This window comes from Acanthopagrus latus, chromosome 3, assembly GCF_904848185.1.
Source record: "Acanthopagrus latus isolate v.2019 chromosome 3, fAcaLat1.1, whole genome shotgun sequence".
Lineage (NCBI taxonomy): Eukaryota > Metazoa > Chordata > Actinopteri > Spariformes > Sparidae > Acanthopagrus > Acanthopagrus latus.
In genome coordinates this window covers 18,111,725-18,130,707 of record NC_051041.1, presented here as the reverse complement: position 1 = coordinate 18,130,707, position 18,983 = coordinate 18,111,725, and the positions used below count along the sequence as shown (strand labels likewise).

Here is an 18,983-nt window from a genome sequence, read left to right as displayed (position 1 = left end):
CCCTGACGCCTTGTTACCTTTTTGGCAGTAACGATCCCTTCCTGGTTTTATCATTAATTCAACACTCAAAATTCACCGGGTCGTACATATACATCACTTACTAATTTTCACTAGCATCTGCACATTTCGGCCCGGGCCGCCGCGGAGGAGGAGGAGGAGGAGGTGGAGGAGGAGGAGGGCCCCGCGTGTGGAGAGCTGCTTTATAATGAGGACGGCCCCGCAGTCTGTTAACAAATCCCCTTGTTAAAAAAGAGAGATGGAAAGCATCATTCTCGCGTAACTAACAATACATGGAGGTCCATTTGGACGCGTAAAGACGCGACAAGTAACGGTGAAAAACCTTTGCGCCATCCATCACGGGATGTTTAAACGTTTCCCCTCCTCTCTCACTCTCACACAACAAATTATTCCTCTAAAAATCAAATCAGCTTTCGTGTCCATGCCGCCATATTTCAGCCCACTGTCCTGGCTCTGCTGTGGGATTATTATTTTTGCAGTAATGGGAGATCCGTTGTGCGTCACATAGCTGAAGATCTGACTAATTATCTTGGCCCAAGTTTTTAAGCTGTCTTTCACTGCTCACAGGCTACCTCTTCATGCTGCTTCAGTCCTGATCATATAATGTGTTAAAACGCTTAGTTAAAGGCTGATGTAGAGGGAGAGTTGTTTTGGTTTTATCTGGTCAGAGGCACTTCTTCCCTCTGGTCTAAAGTCACAGATGAGGATTTGCTGAGAACTGAAGGCGTGAAAGTGACAAAAGCGTCAGTCCTGCTGGTTGGGGAGCAAGCGAAGTCCGAGGCGGAGGGCCTGGTGGAGATCCCGTTGGATTGACTGGAGTGACAGGCCAAGCAGGAGCAGGGGCTTCCTCCTGGGCCGAGGCCGTGGGTCGGACCCGGGTACAGGGAGGGGTGTCTGAAGGCGCACAGCAGCTCCGGCCTCTGGTAGGGGTGAGACAGCATCCGGAAGCTGTCGAGGGAGCGCAGGGGATTGGGGAAAGCGCTGGCGGCCGGAGCCGAGCCGGCTCCGACACCCAGGTGGGAGTAGTAAGGCAGCGGCAGGTGTGACGGGAAGGGGTAGGGCAGGTTGCCCGTGGCGGCCGCGTGGCTCATCATGTAGGTGTAGAAGGCCGGGTCGGCGGGGTGAGGCCACGTCATGGCCAGGCGCTGGCGCTTGTCTTTCATCCTGCGGTTCTGAAACCACACCTGGGACAGAGAGAGACACTCCGGGTCAAATATTAACCACAGGTTCAAATAGAAGCCGCAATAACAAAAGATAAGAAGCTTGGATCAGTTCCGCGTTTACGCACGAATTTGTCGTCGGGTTACAGCGAGTTTTTGCAGTTGTGTGTGTTTGAGATGATTTTGCTGATCTCGAGCCAAATTTAAAAATGAATTAAAATAATTGAAAATAATAATAATGATGATGAAAATAATAATCACGCCCCTGAATGCTGCAAAGTCCAGACTCTACATCTGACATTGGCTCAATTTCTGTCATGGTTTTTTTTTTTTTTGTCTCTATTTCTCTAATTTCAGAATCGTTTATTTAAAGAGGAAAACGTTCTGCAGCTTTATATATTGACAGGCAGAATTTTGAGCCTGTGCTCGCGGATGGAGGCCTGATTCTTCTCCGCTCACCTTGATTGTGGTCTCAGGTAGATTTAAGGCGGCCGCCAGCTCGCATCTCCGCGGCCTGGACACGTAGTTCTCCCGGTAAAACTCCTTCTCCAGCCGTGCGATCTGCTCCCGGGTGAACGCGGTCCGGTACCGGCGAATCTGATCCGCGGAGTAGGACAGAGAGCCCTGACCCGGGACATTCGTTCCCGGGTCAGAACCGGTCTCATTTGGATGATGGCCAGGAGAATCCACATTTCGACCTGAATCAGACGCAGAATAATTAATCACATATTATCATCAGAGAGTTTAAAACAACATTCAGCAGAATAATTTGATAGATACAAAATATTTAATGTATTTAATTCGTTTCATATTTAATATTTATTTAATATTTCAATAGTAGTCTTGTTTCATTATTTTAACGGAATTGTTTATGATTATTTATTAAATTCCTTTAACAAAATACTTCAGAGCCTCGTGACAACTGTGTGCAAATATATTTCATATTATATATAATATTATTTGTCAGAGTATGTTGATGTTCAGACATAATTTTAGTTGATTATAAAGATGAATAATGAGATTCTGTTGTTGTCCTGCATCTCTCACCGTGTGATGCAAACAGCAACCACACTTTTCTATTAATATTAATATTTATATGTTATTTTTATATAAAACATTTGCAGCCAACAGTTTCACGTGTGTGCACTCCACAGTTCCCGGTGTTTTCTGGCCTTCCCTTAACGTTTTTTTTTTTTTTTTTTTTTTGCTTGTGCTTTACATAAAATCCTGTTTTCTTCCTCGTTATATCGGCTGATTTGCAGCACGAGTGACTCATTGTCAGACTCGGAGGAGAAACGTCTGGTTTGTGGGTGTCACCTCAGCGTGTCTCCTGCCACACTGCTCACTTGACAGAACAGCTGTGCAGCACCGACTTCACTCATATTCATGTTATTAACTGTTATCATACAAATCGTTTTAATTGCACATTTATATACATGAAGCATGCTGTTTTTATATAAAGAGTAGATGGATATTAGCGTCTCTGAGACGCACAATCCACGTTGGCATTCAATCAACTTCATTAGCGGCACCATGCAGTCGCAAAAAGCCGCATTGGCATGCAGCTCGTACGCCTACCTTTAGCTGAGGGGTAGTCCATGCTTTCAGGCGTGCAGCTGACATCAATTTCCTCGTAGAAGTCCGACTCGGTGTCTGAGCTGCTGCCGTCTTTGTGGTGATGATCAATCCGGTGCCGCTCTCCGGAGGAAGACGTGCCGACTGGCCTCATATCGGCGCACATATTCCTCCTTGCGCTCTCCTCCATCACCACCTCCGTCCTGTCCCGGGAGAAGGGCGCAGCGCCGGGGCTCAGACAGCTCCTGTGGCCCGGCTTCCCCTGCGGTTCTCGCGCGGGGCTCCCGATGGCTTCCGTCAAATTAGAGGCGCTCTTGCCAAGCTGGCTTCCCTCCGGCAGCATCACCATCTCCTCTCTGCTTTCCATCACGAGCACGACTTAAAAAAAAAACCCCTCGACTTCGCGGGAGAGTGCGAGCCGTCAAAAACCGAGGCGATGATTCCCAGGTTGGAGGGGTGTGTGTGTGCGTGTGTAGTGATGGTGGAGGTGGAGGTGGGTGGGGGGTGCTGAGTGAGTCCCAGAGAGAAGGAGAGGCTTCTGGAAAAAATGAGGGGATGCAATCCGGTGTGACCCTGAGAGGAGAGCGCTCCAGAGTGCGCAGAGGGAGCTCTGGGAGGGATCACCATTTACCCTCTCTCTCTCTCTTTCTCCAGAGCTGTCATTCTTAATAGGCCCGCCGTCATGACGGTCCCCCCCCTGATGACGACACGCATTGATTGGATATGGGTAAACAGACGGAGAAATGGCAGCGTCGAGATGGAGGTGGGGGGGGGGCGTCGGGGGGGGGGAGCCCAATCTATCTATCTATCTATGAAAAAAATCAAATAAATCAACGAATCTCAGTGACAGTAATTACTCCACAACAATTTTATTGTATTTGAATATCATATATAAAAAAATGCATTTAAACAAATCATAGACTTGCATTTTAGTTCTCCCTCCTCCTCCTCCTCCTCCTCCTCCTCTCTCCCCCCTCTCGCTCCTCTTTAGTGCCTCATCTCCTCTCCATCTCTCATCTCCACCTAAAGTGGAGTCAAGTAAAGTCCTCAGAGGTCAAGTCTTCTGGGGTCAGAGTCTTTAAAGTCAGCAGCGCGGAGTGGAACCAGTCATTATTTGTTTCTCTTGGACAGCATGTTGTTATCAAACGAGTGGGATATATTTAAAATCATTATATTATTACAGTACTGAGCCTTTATCTCACTCACTCACAAGCATTTACATATTATAGAGCTTGTGTTCCTTTTAATGGCTGTGATCAGGCTGACCACATGTTCACTTCCTGTCGTCAGAGGAAAGAAGAGATCTGCTCATCCTGGAGTCACAGACCTGATGTGGGGTTAACAGCTGGAGCAAACGCAGCCATATCATGTGTTTGACGTTTGACTGTGAAGGTTGCAGTGCGCAGACTGTCCACTGATGTTCTCTGAGCCTGTGACCAGATTCTCCCAGTCTCTGCTCCAACCTCCAGCCTCTACTGGAGAATATGTGACAAGTCTTCAGTTCTTTCAGCTTCTGACTCTGGATTTATTCTCATAATGCTTCACTAAGCAATAAAAAGTGGACTGAGGGGATACAACTAACAGAAGGACATGAACTTATTATCAGTGTACTTTACTGGTAATATTCTAATAACGACATGCACCTTGTAACTTACCTTAGAATATGATTTTGTAACAGCCTAATATAATGCCAGGTGTGCAGCTCCTCTCTAACATTAACAGGGATCTGACCACACCAGCAGCCTTCGCTCCAATTTTTAAAATCAGATCCGCATTAGTAGGGTTATAGTGGAATACTTGGACGGCCATGATGTTGTGTGGAGAGGAGAGAGGTGGAGTCATGTGGTCGCCAAAGAGAGGAGAGGGAGGCAGACGGTGGAGCTCCAGCAGCAGCAGCCTCCGCTGTCCTTGTGCGCCCTCGCCTGTCCGAACGAGGGAAAAGGCCTCGATCTGCAGCAGCAGCAGCGGTGGCGGCGGCTGCCCCCTCCCCCAGCCCCGGCAGCTGAGGAGGAGTGAGGGAAATTCCTTTGGCTTTTCTCCCTCGACTCTTTCATCTGGCCAGCAAAGGAAAAAAGTACCCCCCTCCTCTCTCTCTCTCTCTCTCTCTTTCTCTGTCTCTCTCCCCTTTCACCCTCTGACGATTTGATGTCGCTGCTTTTTAGAGTTGAGCTGTTATCACAGTCAGAACGTCTCTATCTGTCAGTGCTACGTGGAATCAGTGCGTTATGGTGTTGTAAACTGTTGTTATTTAAATAATTGATTGGCTATGATTTTTGGACACCAAACCAAGAGCGCGCAAAACACCCACAAATCAGTCTGCAAGCTGTCAATGAAGAACCACAAACTGATGGAAAATGATACGAAACGAGCTGAAGGACTGAAGAAATTCCTCAGTCGAACCATAAATATCTTGCTGAGCCAGAAGAGAGAAGGCAAATTGAATTTGCGTCATTCCACTCTTGGCACGGACGCCAAAGTTAGTCGGCGTCAGTTATTTGAGGGCTGATTTGAGCTTCTCTTCCCAGTAATGGGCCCGTTCAGATGAGGGACACGTGATCTGATAAATGACGGTTAATCTTAAAACATATTTTTCTGTCAGATTGATGTTTTTCAGACCACATGCGAGGCTGCTGATTCAAACGTCCCCTTGTTTTGACAGTGACTTACTTTGCTTTCAGAATCATAAAGATGGGTTACCGTTCAGTGTCCTGAGATGGCAAAGGTCCCATTGTTTTGTTATTACCAGGAGTGATGCAACAGGCCTTGGCCAGGGCAGATGAGATCTTGTGATCATCCGGAGATAACACTTAGAAAGGCTTTTGCGCAACACGTCAGTGACCTTGTGGGTTTACAGTAGTGCCACTTATATTGTGTGTGTTTTAGATAGTGAAGGACAGCGGATGGGTTTGGAGACGTTATATTATAAGAGATTATGGAACCATTGTACCTGATATATATGAAGGAATTTGCAGCACAGTATTTTTTTTTTTTTTTTAAAGTTGGGCCGAATCCGGCACATTCCTGGTGGCAGAGCGCAGAGGAGTGGACGCGGTCACGGCTCTGCTTCAGTGTTAGCAGGCGGAGATCAAAGAGGGGGAGCGCCCCCCGCGGCAGACACTGCAGAATGCGCCCCTCACTTTTACTAGCCAGCCCAACTTGAACTTGACCATGGAGCCTGCGCAGTAGTGCCCATGTAATCCAATCCTCGGCCCTGGCCACGCAGGCCTGCCAGAAGTTTTGACTTTTGGCACAAAAAGTATTTGAGCGTGTGTTAGAATGGCGCATGAATGGGGTTTGGTGGAGGTTCAGCGCGCTGCTGGCTGAGGCGCAGCGCGTCTCACACAAGGAGTCAGAACCTGGAAGAAAATAACATCTAGCCTCTCCTTCATTATCATGGCCCCTCCCGCCTCCGCTGCTTCAACTTGGCCTTGAAACAGAATGACGCAGCTACCAGAGAGTTAACTCGCTGACCTTGGGAGCCAAACATGTCCTGATGACTATACAGCTGGAAATCTCCGCGCTGCAAGACCCGCTTTTATCGCTCTTCCCCGCTCCATCCTGCAAACCCTATTACACAAAGGGCTTAGCAAGCCACTGAGATCAGGCTTGTAGTACCCCATTAAAGGGGAGAAACATCACGGGGGTATGGCTTACCACCAATTCAGCAGTAGCAAGGCAACACACCAGGTGCAAAGCCCTGACGTTTCACAAGAGTGCATGTGATTCTTTAGGCTGGTCTGCGCGTCCCTGGCATCTCTGAGAGGTGATATTTACAAGTCCGTCTGGTTGCTAATGGGTTTTTATTTTTAGAGAGTGTGTCTGTCATCAGATCCATCGCCAGTGTGCGGCCCGCTGCTTTCTTTACATCTCGTCTGGGCGAGTTTTAGCTGCGGACTAAGATAACGGACTGTCGGCTGGAGGCGGATTTTCTGTTCGTATTTCGCAAAACAGTCCTCCAGTTCACTTTACTGCGTGTTGTGTGGGTGTAACGCAACGATCAGGCATCCAAATGTGACTGACGGGGTGTTGCAGATAGCACTGACGGACGGCTGAAGTGAATCATAAGCGTTTTATTCTTTCACATCCTCCGATAAGATCCAGAGTTTGACTCACGGAGCGCGCGGTGAAAAGAGATAACTGGGGCGCAGATTGTTTGCATATCAAACACAGAAGAGTTTGTCTCCGCTGATCAGACATATTATGAATGAATTAAAGCACAGTAGTAAGTTCATAAACACCATTTTTATTAAAACCATCAGTCACAAAACGGACAGCAGATTTATTCTGGATCGTATGAAAACAAGAAGATACATTTCCAAGATGTGGATCATCTTTTTTTTGTAATTAAATTAAAGAAATCACGCAAAAATCGCCACATTTTAAATACATATCTTATTCTGAATCTACTGCAATTCTAAAATAAATTAAGTCGTTCTCAGGTCGATTATTTTCTCAAACTGTTTTTCATTTTCGGTTTGGTTATGACACGATGAGCAGCTGCTAATGAACCTCTGCGACTAGTTTCGTTTTTCCCCTCTGGGTAATTCTTTAAAAAGAGCGAAAGAAAATGGAGCTAAATTAAATTCACTTGTACTTTTTTTTGAAAACATGAAATCGGCGCCGTGCGTTCTCTGCATCATTTTATTATTATTATCATTATCATTATTATTTTTTTTCGCAATAAGAAAACAACAAACCTTTGAATTATACCAGGTGTGCGTGTTTAATACGCGCATAAAGTGGCGTGATACTTAATATAGTTGGGTTTGTATTTAATTTAACTTTATAATCTTCGTGATGCTGCTGAAGCTGGACTCAGAAATCTGTCCCTTTATGTCGGCCTGTGTGATGGAGCCATAAATAAAAAGCCAACATGGCGGATTCTGCACATAAGAAGAAAATAAGAAATAACCAACAACAAAAGAAAACATAATATTCAATAATAATAACAACAATAATATTAATGATAATTTGGTGTGTACTTTCTCCAGAGAACAAATAATAAAAGCACATAAATTATATATTTTCTTTTCCCCACTCTTGGTTTTCTGACTTACAGACTTCTGCCACTAAATGTTTAAAGTCGCTGTTATTTTCCTCCCTGCAGATCCGCCACAGCCTCCGTCCCTGCAGTTTGCAATGCCCATCAAAAATGCAACAGATGTGTAACTAAGTACCGGCTGAACACCGAGTGGAACAAACTGCAGACGTTCATATTTGCGGAGATTCCTCCATGCCAATAAATGATTTCACATGCAGCTCACGGGCCGGAGCTTTAGCAGGCTGTTAACGCAACATTTAAGAGTTCTGCTGCAGAAACAGAAACAGACTGAACACGTCAGTCAAAGGCACCACATCACCTTGGGATTGAAGCCTTCCCAGTTAACTAAAGTGCAGAGCTTTGGGTGGCTTCCTGTGTGTGGGTCCGAGACTGTAGTGGGTCAGTTTGTCTTGTTATTTTTACGCAATCCTTCATAATCACACCGCAGGCCACCGTCCAGAAAATATGGAAAAGGCAAGTGTGTGACCGCCCTGTGGTTCACTGCCGCGACCACAGAAACATATTGGTTGTTATGTTTTGACAACTTTTTGACAGGCCGTCTGCTTTATACACGTGTCACCAGCGCGTCTGACACTGGGCTGCATGTAGCTCTTCTTAGCAGCCCCGTTTTATAACACAGTTTGTGCTATTAAAGATAAAAATTTACTGCAGAGCATAACTTTATATAGACCTTTCGCAGCTTTACTCGTTCGGGCTTGAGGCGCAGAGGCCGCGGAATAAATGCCCTCTTTCAGTGCGTAATTTGGGATGCCAGTACAAACAAGGGGGGGTTGAACCTTGATAATGACCCCAGAGAAAAGCCTTCAGGCCGCGGTGCCAAGTCTCAGAGTCTTAGAAAGCTCAGGGGATCCTTCGTTTAGATCAGTAAGGCTTCCATATCAAATTCAAGAATACTTTAAATTTCGCAGGAAACTTGCGTAAAATAGAATCTCATCATAACTCAGTCTGAATAATTCTGTGTTCCATTAGTTGTTTGCTCTCTACTGTAAAATAATTAAGTATCAAATCAGCTGTGAATGTTTCTGACGAGTGTCCCTGGAACAAAATGTTTAACTCCATAGTGAGATGTTCGTCTATTTGGCGGGACAATGTGTGCGCCGCCTCATTGTGTGTGTGTGTGTGTGTGTGTGTATGTGTGTGTGTGTGTGTGTGTGTGTGTGTGTGTGTGTGTGTGTGTGTGTGTGTGTGTGTGTGTGTGTGTGTGCGTGTTCATTGTAGTTTGGGATGTCTCCTGTCTGGACTGACCACATGTGCGCGCCGGCGGCCACCTTGGAGAATGCGTACAGTTGTTGTGACTGCAGCGCGAAAGAATAAAACGATCCAAACGTGGATAAAACGCACACATGAGCCCCTGAACGCCTCTCCGCAGCAGATCATACAACAGCAGAGCGCCTGATATGGTGGCCGTGACACCGATAGATGGTGTAACAAGACAGCCACGGCGTCAGGAGGGACGGTTAATGATTAACGCGTTTGTGTTTATTTTTGAAGCCTGGTTTGCCTGAGTTGAGGAAGAAAAGCGCCACAGGGCAGTGCGCAACAGGCCGGGCCTTGCACAGTGACTCCATGGATCCGTTGTTGCTGCATGTTGCTGCTGAATGATTTCATCGCTTATCATTTTTCTGCGTGACGCTTCCTGGCGTCTGTGACCATCGCTTGAATCACATGATTTATTATAGCTTAGATGGAGTTTCTCGCCAAAATTGTCACGCCTCTGCTGACATTCCATGTTAGTTTGTGAAGAAAAGTTGAGTGTAATTACGCCACATTTAAAAAAAAAATGAAATGTAGGAAATTGCGTGTAAAATTCTTTAATTCGTTTAATAAAAATATATTTTCTGAGCGACTTTTTGCAACGCAAGAGGGAAGATTTGTCGCATTAGAACCCAGAAGCCTTCTTACTCTGATAAACACTCACCTACTTTAATAACTAACTATAACGAGGGCTGTAATCCTCTTCTTAATGCATGAGAAATTGAAAAGTCCTTGTAATAAAAAGATATTCCTTTAAATAATTGCATTTAAACACACAACCTGACTGTAATTCTCGCGTTTTTTCTCTTAGTTGATTTAAATTTGACGCATTTCTTCCATCCAATGACTTTAAAATCAAAAATAACGCAGTCCGACGTGGTTCCACTGTCTCCAGCGCAGCTCCCGCATGAACCAAACTTGTAGTACAATACAAGATATTCTGTTGCCGCAACACACACCGCCTTCCACCTTTCAATCATGTGTGTTGTGACGTTCAACAATCTCTGTGCATCATTTCTTGCTCTGTTCGGCAAATTCTGTTTTAGGTTCCGCAGTTTTGTTTTAGTTTTTTTCTTCAGTGCAGGTAGACCACACAACCCCACAGCTTCCGCTCAAAGTAGAGATAGAATCTTTTATTTCAAAACTTGTAGTTTTTCACATGTCATATAAATGTTTTTAGACTTTTTTGGTTTTGAATATTCAAAATGATTTATGTTAATTTTATTTGGGGGTAGTTCAGCTTTTTTGTTTATCAAAGGAAGCAGATGAGACCAAATAGGCATTTATTTTATAATCCAAATAAACACAACACCTCTGTAGGCTGCGTCAGTGTGTTTTACGCACTTGAGTGGCAGCTTCCGTTTGATTCCATTTATCTGTCTAGCAGCAGAAAACGCGCCAGCAGCGATGTCTCAACTCAACCAGGCCAAAAAAAAACAAACAAACAAACAAAAGAAACAACTCACGCTGGATTTGAAACTCTGCTAACAAATCCAGTGAAAGCTCCATTTCCCCCCCAACACAGAATAGACGGAGAGCCACTGGTCGTAAACACAAACCAGCAGACCAGACACACACACACACACACGCACACACACACTCACACAAACACACGCACACACTCACGACACCTCTATCCAGTCCCCGCTTCTCAGGGATCAACATCATGTTCACACGTATCCGTCAAAAACACCTCCAAAAGATCTGCAAATAATAAAAACAACGAGATTCCTTTTATATCTCCAACTCCTGGGACACACAGCAGCACACGCACCACCCAAGTGAAGCGGCGCAGACTAGCTCGTGAGAATAAACTGTGGAGAAAACAAAATGATAGTAAAAGTTAATGTCCTCCAATAGCTTTCATTGGGACAGGAATTCTCACCCCTCTTCCGCTCTTTTCAAGAGCTCAGACGGTCCCTTCAAAGCGTGAATAGCCCGACAGGCTGGATGGCTAGACAGCAACTTTCAACTTGACCTTGGCCTCCAGCCGCGTCTGCCTCCTATGTGAAAACATGCACGGACAGCCAGGCACTGCGCTGTTTTCTGCCTTTGCGTATTATCAACACGTCGGAAATGGAGTGCTGGAATATTCACAGGAAATCGTGACGTTACATCCCAATTTCTTTATTTCTGCCTAAAATGTGTGTGTGGATATTTAAAGTGGGGGGGATTCTGGCTGCGTTTCTAGAAATATGTGCACCCATAAATGAAACAACTTGACACATGTCGAGTCTTATACATCTCCAAAGCATTTCCACATCCCATACTGAACGCGCAGCTCGGTACAGAGTCCGCTCGGACAGGTACAACACACCACACACCGTCTCTGTGCATCAGCGGGCGACAGAAGTCTGTTTATTTCCTTGTATGCAACATCGGAATATGATATACTTTAACGTCATGTTGTTATAAATTGGACTCCTCTTTGTTAAGTGGTTGTGTAAAGACACCCACGTCCTCAAGCAATGCAGACAAAGGCTGGACAGTGTGCGTGCGTAAAGGCCACAAGGCTGTGCATATTTGTCATATGTAGATGGTTGAGTCATTTTTCAACAAAACGTTTGAATAGTCGACTTTTATTTCAACCACACATTCAATAATACGCGTTTTCAAGACAATAATGTGTAATTAAAACATTTAGGATTATTAAATATGTCCTGATATGAATAAAAAGTAGGTTACTCTGACTGAAGGGATCTTACTTTAAAAAAACAAAGGCACAAAATCCATCTGAATTCAAACAGAAGCGACAAACGCGAAATCCCTTCATAGGTACGGTCACCTTACTTCGCCGCATTTTTCTCCATTTAATTATCTGTACTCGCTGATGTTTACCGTCCTCTTTGCATAGCCTGGTCACGTGACAACATCTGGGCCAATAGCTGCGCAACCTCGGCGCTCTTGTGCGCGTCAGAGTGGCATACTCTCTGGGAACCAGTATCTCCTTTTTTCAGTCTCTGGGCTTTTTAAAAAAGAGCCAGAAGCTTCAATGTTGGATGCCGTGCTATGACAACGTCACTGCTCCTCCGTCCTCGCTGGGTCGACCCGTCGGTGATGTTCCTCTACGACAACGGCGGCGGTTCCGATGAAGTGAGCAAGAACATGGAGGGTTTTGCTGGTGGTAACTTTGCTGCGAATCAGTGCAGGAATCTGATGGCGCACCCCGCGTCCCTGGCACCCAGCACGGCTTACTCGTCAAGCGACGTGCCCACCTCCGGCATGGGCGAGCCAGTGAAGCAGTGCAGCCCTTGTTCTGCAGCTCAGAATTCATCCAGCGCCTCTCTGCCGTATGGGTACTTCGGTAGCGGCTATTATCCGTGCAGAATGTCGCATCACAGCAGCATAAAGTCGTGCGGAGCGCAGCCCCCCTCCGCGTATGGAGAGAAATACATGGACACGTCCGCCTCGGGCGACGACTTCACCTCTCGGGCAAAGGAATTTGCTTTTTATCCGACCTACCCTTCAGGCCCGTACCAACCTGTGCCCAGCTACCTGGACGTCCCCGTGGTGCCAACGATCAGTGCGCCGTCAGAGGCCAGACACGAGTCCTTGCTGCCCATGGAGAGCTACCAGCCGTGGACTCTCGCCGCGAACGGCTGGAACGGGCAGGTTTACTGCGCCAAGGAGCAGCCTCAGCCCGGACACATGTGGAAGTCCTCCATACCAGGTAGGAAGCGTCCCTCAGAGTCCGGTTCTTACAGGACGGAGCTGTTCGACATGTTAGTGTGTTACCAAACAGGAGGCACATTGTGAAGAATAGGTAGTGCATGAAATGTCAGTTGGTGTGTCAACCTGCAGAACTAACAGCACAGCAGTGAGATTATTTGAACACAAGAAAATGACTGAAATAATGTGAGGAAGCGGAAATGTTTGAGTTATTTATTAGAAGAAATGAAAACAAGTGATGCGCAGAGATTATTATTTGTGTTTCCTTCCCATAAATAATGCCAGTAATTTTTATTTGTATCAATACACTGTTATTATCACACAGTAATCTTTATTTAGACACAATCTACACAACAAATCTGGAATAATTAGATTTTATTTGGACTCATTTATTAATTCATTTAATTTATTGGGGAGAAAATGCTACTATGGAGAGTGGGCTGCGTCCACTTGTTGAGAAGCAGCTCATGACAGCTTCCTTTGTCTCCTCTCAGACGCGGTGTCCCACGCCGGAGGAGACTCGGGCTCTTATCGACGCGGAAGAAAGAAGCGCGTGCCATACACCAAGGTGCAACTGAAGGAACTCGAGCGCGAGTACGCCGCCAATAAATTTATCACGAAGGACAAAAGGAGGAGAATATCAGCCCAGACCAACCTGTCCGAGAGGCAGGTCACGATATGGTTTCAGAACAGACGCGTAAAGGAGAAGAAGGTTGTCAACAAATTGAAAACCATCAGCTAGTTTTTTTTTTACCCCCATTTTTTTTTTTTTTTTTCATCACGGGACAATTATCTGTGGGAGATAAACTACCAGGCCCACACACACACACACACACACACACACACACACACACACACACGTTTGGACTCATGGATTGGATCAGCAGAACTCCTTCCTGACTGAACATGATTTATTTGTGTGAGAGGAGCTTCTGGAACAAAAACTTCTCGGAGGCCTGAGAGTCCCGGAGCCGCTGCGCGTCCTGCCACTTGTTGTTAAATATTATTTTTAAGGAGTCGAGAGAAAATATATAGCTGACTGTATGTGTGACTTCTTCTTTATTTTTTATTAATATTATTATTTTTTAAATTTTTGGCATGCTCACTCTCAGCACAGGAACAAACTGACCCCAGCTCAGAGAAGGTGTGCGCCACCGAGCTACGCCTTTATCTGCAAGGTTTTTCCTTTTACGAGAGTGATAAAATGCGAAGATTCACAGGAAGTGACGGATTTGGACCTTGGGAATGTTAAATATTAATCTCTCCTGGCTTCCTTTAAAAAAAATGAAAGAAAAGAAAGAAAGAGAAAGAATTAAAAAAAAAAACCTCACATGCTTAGCTCGTAGTCTCATATGAACCCGTGCTCTCATTCATATTCAATCCATGGTGCAATCCTGCTTATTATAATGCTTAGATAATCGTTCGGGATATGTGTTCATATCGATCATAGCTTTTATAATGTGTGCGTTACTCATGTGGTTGTATATAAAGTAAAGTCCGGCATGATATCCAGGTTATCTGTGTGTGAGTCCCAGTATGTCGGTGTTGAAGTCCGTCCCAATAAAACATGGACTGGTTTATATTTTAGTTTGTTTTTTTGTTTTTTTTTTTTACATCTTTTCCTCCATCAGGCCTCAAAGATTCGCTCCAAAAAAACTCCTACAGGCCCCCAAAACACAAAAGAGTGACGCTCTCTCGTTGTGGCTCCGCTGTGTTGTGTAGCAGGATTTATTTATCCGGACATGCTACATACAAATTCTATTAAGAAATTCCAACATGTGGAATGTGCAGTGCAGTGGTGTTTGTCTCTGAGGGGAATAAGTCAGTTGAGGCCAGTGTGGGTTGAAATGTAGGCTGACGTCGCCATCTAGCGGCGGCGTGCTGACACGTTCTCCTCGTGGTTGGTGTTCAAACGTCTCATGCAGAACTGAGGCCTGCTTATTAATGAATATAATGATAATAAAAACGAAGCAGGTTTGATAACAAAATAAAAACGACAAGAATATAATAATAATAATGATAATGATTACATTTTTTTCAGTCTTCAGATTTTGGTCTTTGACTTTGACCGAGGAGAAAATGACGCGCAGGTGAAACGCGCAGGACAGATTCCTTTATTTTAAATTATTATTAAACATTCTCGCTTTTAAAACGCTGCGTAATATTCTCTCTGTTCTGTACTGACTGTAAAATATCAAGAGTGATGCAACAGCGCTCAGTGTTCAGGGGCTCTGAGGTGAACGAGTGTGTTTTTCTCAGCGGGTTTTTCCATATATATATATATATATATATATATATATATATATATATATATATATATATATATATATATATATATATATATATATATATATATATATATATATATATATATATATTTTTTTTTTTTTTTTTTTTTAAAGAAGACGCTTTTGAATCCGCGCCACCCTCCAGATGAAGCGCTCTGATCTTTACATTTCCTCTGTGAAATGCAGCTGTCAGACACACTCAGTGTTGGAATACGAGTGTGAATATTTCCGATGTTAGAAAAGACGAATGGATCTGTTTAAACTGAATCACTAAATGTGGATTACATTTATATTTTTAGTTGAAAGGGAACAAAAGGATTCAATCTGTAGAAACTAAAGGCGACGGCCTCCGTTTTTGTTTCTCTTCTACTGAATATTTTTCCATGAGTTTATTTCCCGGCGAACTAAAGCGACACGTCGAATCCGTCTTCTGTCTCCTCTGATTATAGTTTGATGATTTCTGTTAATACAGGATTGATCAGAAATAACAAAGATAAAATCAGTTTTACTAATACTGTCCACGGTGGCTGTGATTAAAGGAAATACAAATATTTTGAATGTGATTTTAAAATATAAATCTAATGACGTGTGCAGCTCGAGCGCTCGTGGCGACACCGCTGCGTAAAAATGCGTCACCTTAAGAAAATAGAATCTCTGTTTCATTTATGAAAAGTTTGATTTATTTTCTCCTTCGCTGCCTGGTTTGGTGACATCAGTGCGCGTGCTGGAGACGAAGCCCGGTCCGGTCCGGTCCGGTCCGGTCCTCCTCACGCACGTTCACCATCGTTCACTCTCTGTAAAAACGTATGAAATGTGACTATTGTTCTAAATCATCTTCTTTAAAAGACAAAGTGTTTTTTGTTTGTTTGTTTGTTTGTGTTAAACACAGCTTCCGCCAGAAACCAGACATCCCATAATGTCGGCTGCATTACTGGACATGATTCAGTCTGACTGGCAGTGAAACCAGAACCTCCCCCTCCCTCTCAGCTCCGGCTCCTCCGGCGGCCTCCTCCACCTGTTCGCTTGATTTACGCGCTGATATAATTGTTTTAGGCCATTTTGCGGAATGTAAAAGCGTAATGCATTTTGTCTTCTCCCATTAATTTCAAGCACGTACGCGTGAACTGAAGAGTATCGCACATCAGGTTCTACATAAATCTGCTCACTTCTCACGGTGACTGAAGGCGCTCGCGCTCACACGCGCAGAAAAAATAAATCATTTAAAATGTTTTTGTTCATTCTCATCCTCAACCTGAGTGCTTATTATTATTATTATTATTATTATTATTATTATTAGTAGTAGTAGTAGTAGTAGTAGTAGTAGTAGTATAATTATTATTATTATTATTATCATTGTTATGTTTAGTCATAGTTGTAGTGATAATTAATAACAGTGTTAATTTGCCTGTTCTGGCCCGTTGTAGTCTAATTAAACTTTTACTTTTATTTGTTGGATTTGATTTTTTTTTACCCACAAAATCTCGTCTAACAGATTATTATTTAAGATTATTTAACACATCAGATCAAACGTCATCGTATTAAAATGAAAGTTTATTTGTTCCCAGTTTTATGAAAACCACAGATATCCAGAAGTCTAAACAAACATTAATTCTGAGTCCTGCAGTGTGTTTAAATGTGCAGCAGGCTGATATCTGGTGCTTATGACTTGCACATGTCCAGCTGGCTGACTCACGCAAACACCACAGAAATGTGAGACAGCGCGTCCGCGAGCACGGAATGTGGCGTGGCCACGTCTCACGTCCTCTGACGTAGGCACGGCGGGGCGCGCACGCGTTACACAAGACGCTCAGAGATGGAATGAAAAAAAAAAAAAGAGAGAGAGATCTGACTGCTGTAGTCCACAGACACAGAGGAGCCGGAAGTGTTGACGCGTTAGAGCGGAAGTTTGCTGCAGTGACGTGAGCGAGCGCGGCAGCTCATTGGCTGCGAGGGAGCACGGCAGCGTCCTATTGGCCTGCTGAGAACCAAAACAAAGCCGACAAGTCCCGCCTCCTGTACCGTGACGGTCCAAAGCTCGACGCTCAGTGCGCCGCCTGTCCGTCTGTCCTCACACGAGCCCTCTGTGATTGGCCCGCCCACCGGCGGCAGGAAGCACAGGAGGAAGAGTTGAGCTCTGCTGCCACACTCAGGCCGCAGAGCGAATTACAGTTTCTAACTCAGCACTCCAAATGGGATCAATCCACCTAATCTTTATTAAGAAAATGAAGATATTCATGGAGTTCCATTAAATCCAGACTGCTTCCATCACAAACAAGTGAAGGAAGTAAAAATGTGTTAAGTTATTTAGTTCTTACTTCAAACATCTGTTTTAAACTCTGAGACATGTTTTAAATTTAAAACAGTTTCACGTCACACTAACAATAAAAATGGCCTCTGTAAAAAAAAAAAAAAAAATGAATAAATAAATAAATAAAAAAAAAAAGATACTAAAATAAGTTCAAGGTTTGTAGTGATCAAATAATCAAACCAACTCTTTTGTGCCCTGGCAGACAGAATCTCTCTGTTATTACATCTGTAATAACTTAACATCCTGAGAGGGTTTCGGACCGGAACATAACTCTCCTGGAGCTCAGATCCAGTCTGCGCCTCTGTCCTGCCTGTCAGACATGGCTGAGCACAGACAGGGCCAACGCCAGGCACTGCTCTTTACATTGACCTTCGCTGTCTCTGCGCGTAATGGAGGCGAGGCCTGCAACCTTCAGTCAGCCAACAATATAGCTCTGGTCAAGCTTGAGAGCTCGAGTTTGGACGATAATCTCGTAATACAGCTCAAAGAGCGGAGCAGACATAAGCTTATCCGAGACCGTGACAGCGGTCAAATAGAAGCACTTGACCGAGATTATGTGAAATCCTCCTCCGCGTCCCTGCCGGCGCCTGATTCCTCTGCAGGCTTTTCACGTCCTGATCTCATTTAGTTTGATATATAAATGCCAGATAATTTACAGTGCGTGTTCATGAAGGATGTGCAGGCATATTTTTTTTTAAAAAGAAGATGAACATCGAGGACGAAATGTGTACAGAGACAGCAGAGTGTCTGTTGTCTGTCTGGACACACGCTCAGATTTTACCCCGAACAGAAAATACATGTTTGGTGTTGATTAAAGTCAAAAAACGAACATCGATCCGCACAAGAGTTTCATCTGTGAGGCCACTGAAGCTTGTTATTCTTGACAATCCTCGTGACTGCGGATCGAAACGCCTCACGGTGTCTTTGAATGTTTTTATAAACCGCTGCGAGATGCTTCATATTCGCGTCCTGCGCAGACAATCATCTGATGTGTTTCTGCTCAAATTAAATGAATGCAAGGGCCAAAAAAAGAGGCAGAAATTTGACCCAGTTCTGTCTGTTTTTCAGCTAAAATAGATTATTGACTGAACTACAATCGACGGGACTCTTCAAACTGTTTGTGAAAACAAGTAACATATTGTATAATTTCTACATATCTAATATCGCAGCCTGAGTCAGTGAAGATCTGTGAATGAAACCAAAATATCCGCCGTGTGGTTCGTTCATTATTCTTCTGTATTTGAGCTTTGGAGGAAAAATGCGCCACAGAAGTGAAACAATAATCCGGCGGCGACGTTTCGTTTCATACTGATAAATAAAATAAACCTGCTCATTTCTATTTAGAATATCTTTAATCCGAGACTCTCTGAAGTGTTTGTGAGCGTTAACCGACATTTTCACATGCGGGAAAAACACAAGCGATGTTATCTCCTTAAAAAGAATTTATGTATTTAATTTCATTTAAGTGCTGCGCAAGTTTGACTAAAGATTTTCCAACTTTAGCTTCTGTTACTTTAAAATAATCTATTTCAGCATTTTGTGGAGGATTATATTCACGTCACATGAAGGACAGATGCTCAGACAGAAACACATCTGGAGAGATGTCGACGATTTATTTAATGAGAGGAAGACACTCTTTAAACAAGACA

General features: G+C 44.1%; 2 protein-coding genes across 2 annotated transcripts; one reads left to right on the top strand and one right to left on the bottom strand.

Annotated features, from left to right (window-relative positions):
- Window positions 1-145: 145 nt before the first annotated feature.
- On the bottom strand, window positions 146-3,120 carry evx1 (even-skipped homeobox 1). Its single transcript, XM_037092021.1, has 3 exons — window positions 2,757-3,120; window positions 1,638-1,876; window positions 146-1,202 (listed from the first exon to the last, which is right to left on the bottom strand). The coding sequence occupies exons 1-3, from the start codon at window positions 3,118-3,120 to the stop codon at window positions 675-677; spliced, it is 1,131 nt and encodes a 376-aa protein (XP_036947916.1). The 3' UTR covers window positions 146-674.
- Window positions 3,121-10,433: 7,313 nt separating this feature from the next.
- hoxa13a (homeobox A13a) lies at window positions 10,434-14,320 on the top strand. The gene is made up of 2 exons (XM_037092055.1): window positions 10,434-12,739; window positions 13,233-14,320. Exons 1-2 carry the CDS (start codon window positions 12,079-12,081, stop codon window positions 13,478-13,480), a joined length of 909 nt encoding a protein of 302 aa, XP_036947950.1. The 5' UTR covers window positions 10,434-12,078; the 3' UTR covers window positions 13,481-14,320.
- The last annotated feature ends 4,663 nt before the right edge of the window (window positions 14,321-18,983 follow it).

Excerpts from the sequence above, each read along its gene's own strand:
- evx1 (XM_037092021.1), bottom strand. The coding sequence starts at position 3,120 with ATGGAAAGCAGAGAGGAGATGGTGATGCTGCCGGAGGGAAGCCAGCTT. Across the intron at positions 1,877-2,756 it reads GGACTACCCCTCAGCTAAAG|GTCGAAATGTGGATTCTCCT; the intron begins GTAGGCGTACGA and ends CGTCTGATTCAG. Across the intron at positions 1,203-1,637 it reads TACCTGAGACCACAATCAAG|GTGTGGTTTCAGAACCGCAG; the intron begins GTGAGCGGAGAA and ends TCTCTGTCCCAG.
- hoxa13a (XM_037092055.1), top strand. The coding sequence starts at position 12,079 with ATGACAACGTCACTGCTCCTCCGTCCTCGCTGGGTCGACCCGTCGGTG. Across the intron at positions 12,740-13,232 it reads GTGGAAGTCCTCCATACCAG|ACGCGGTGTCCCACGCCGGA; the intron begins GTAGGAAGCGTC and ends GTCTCCTCTCAG.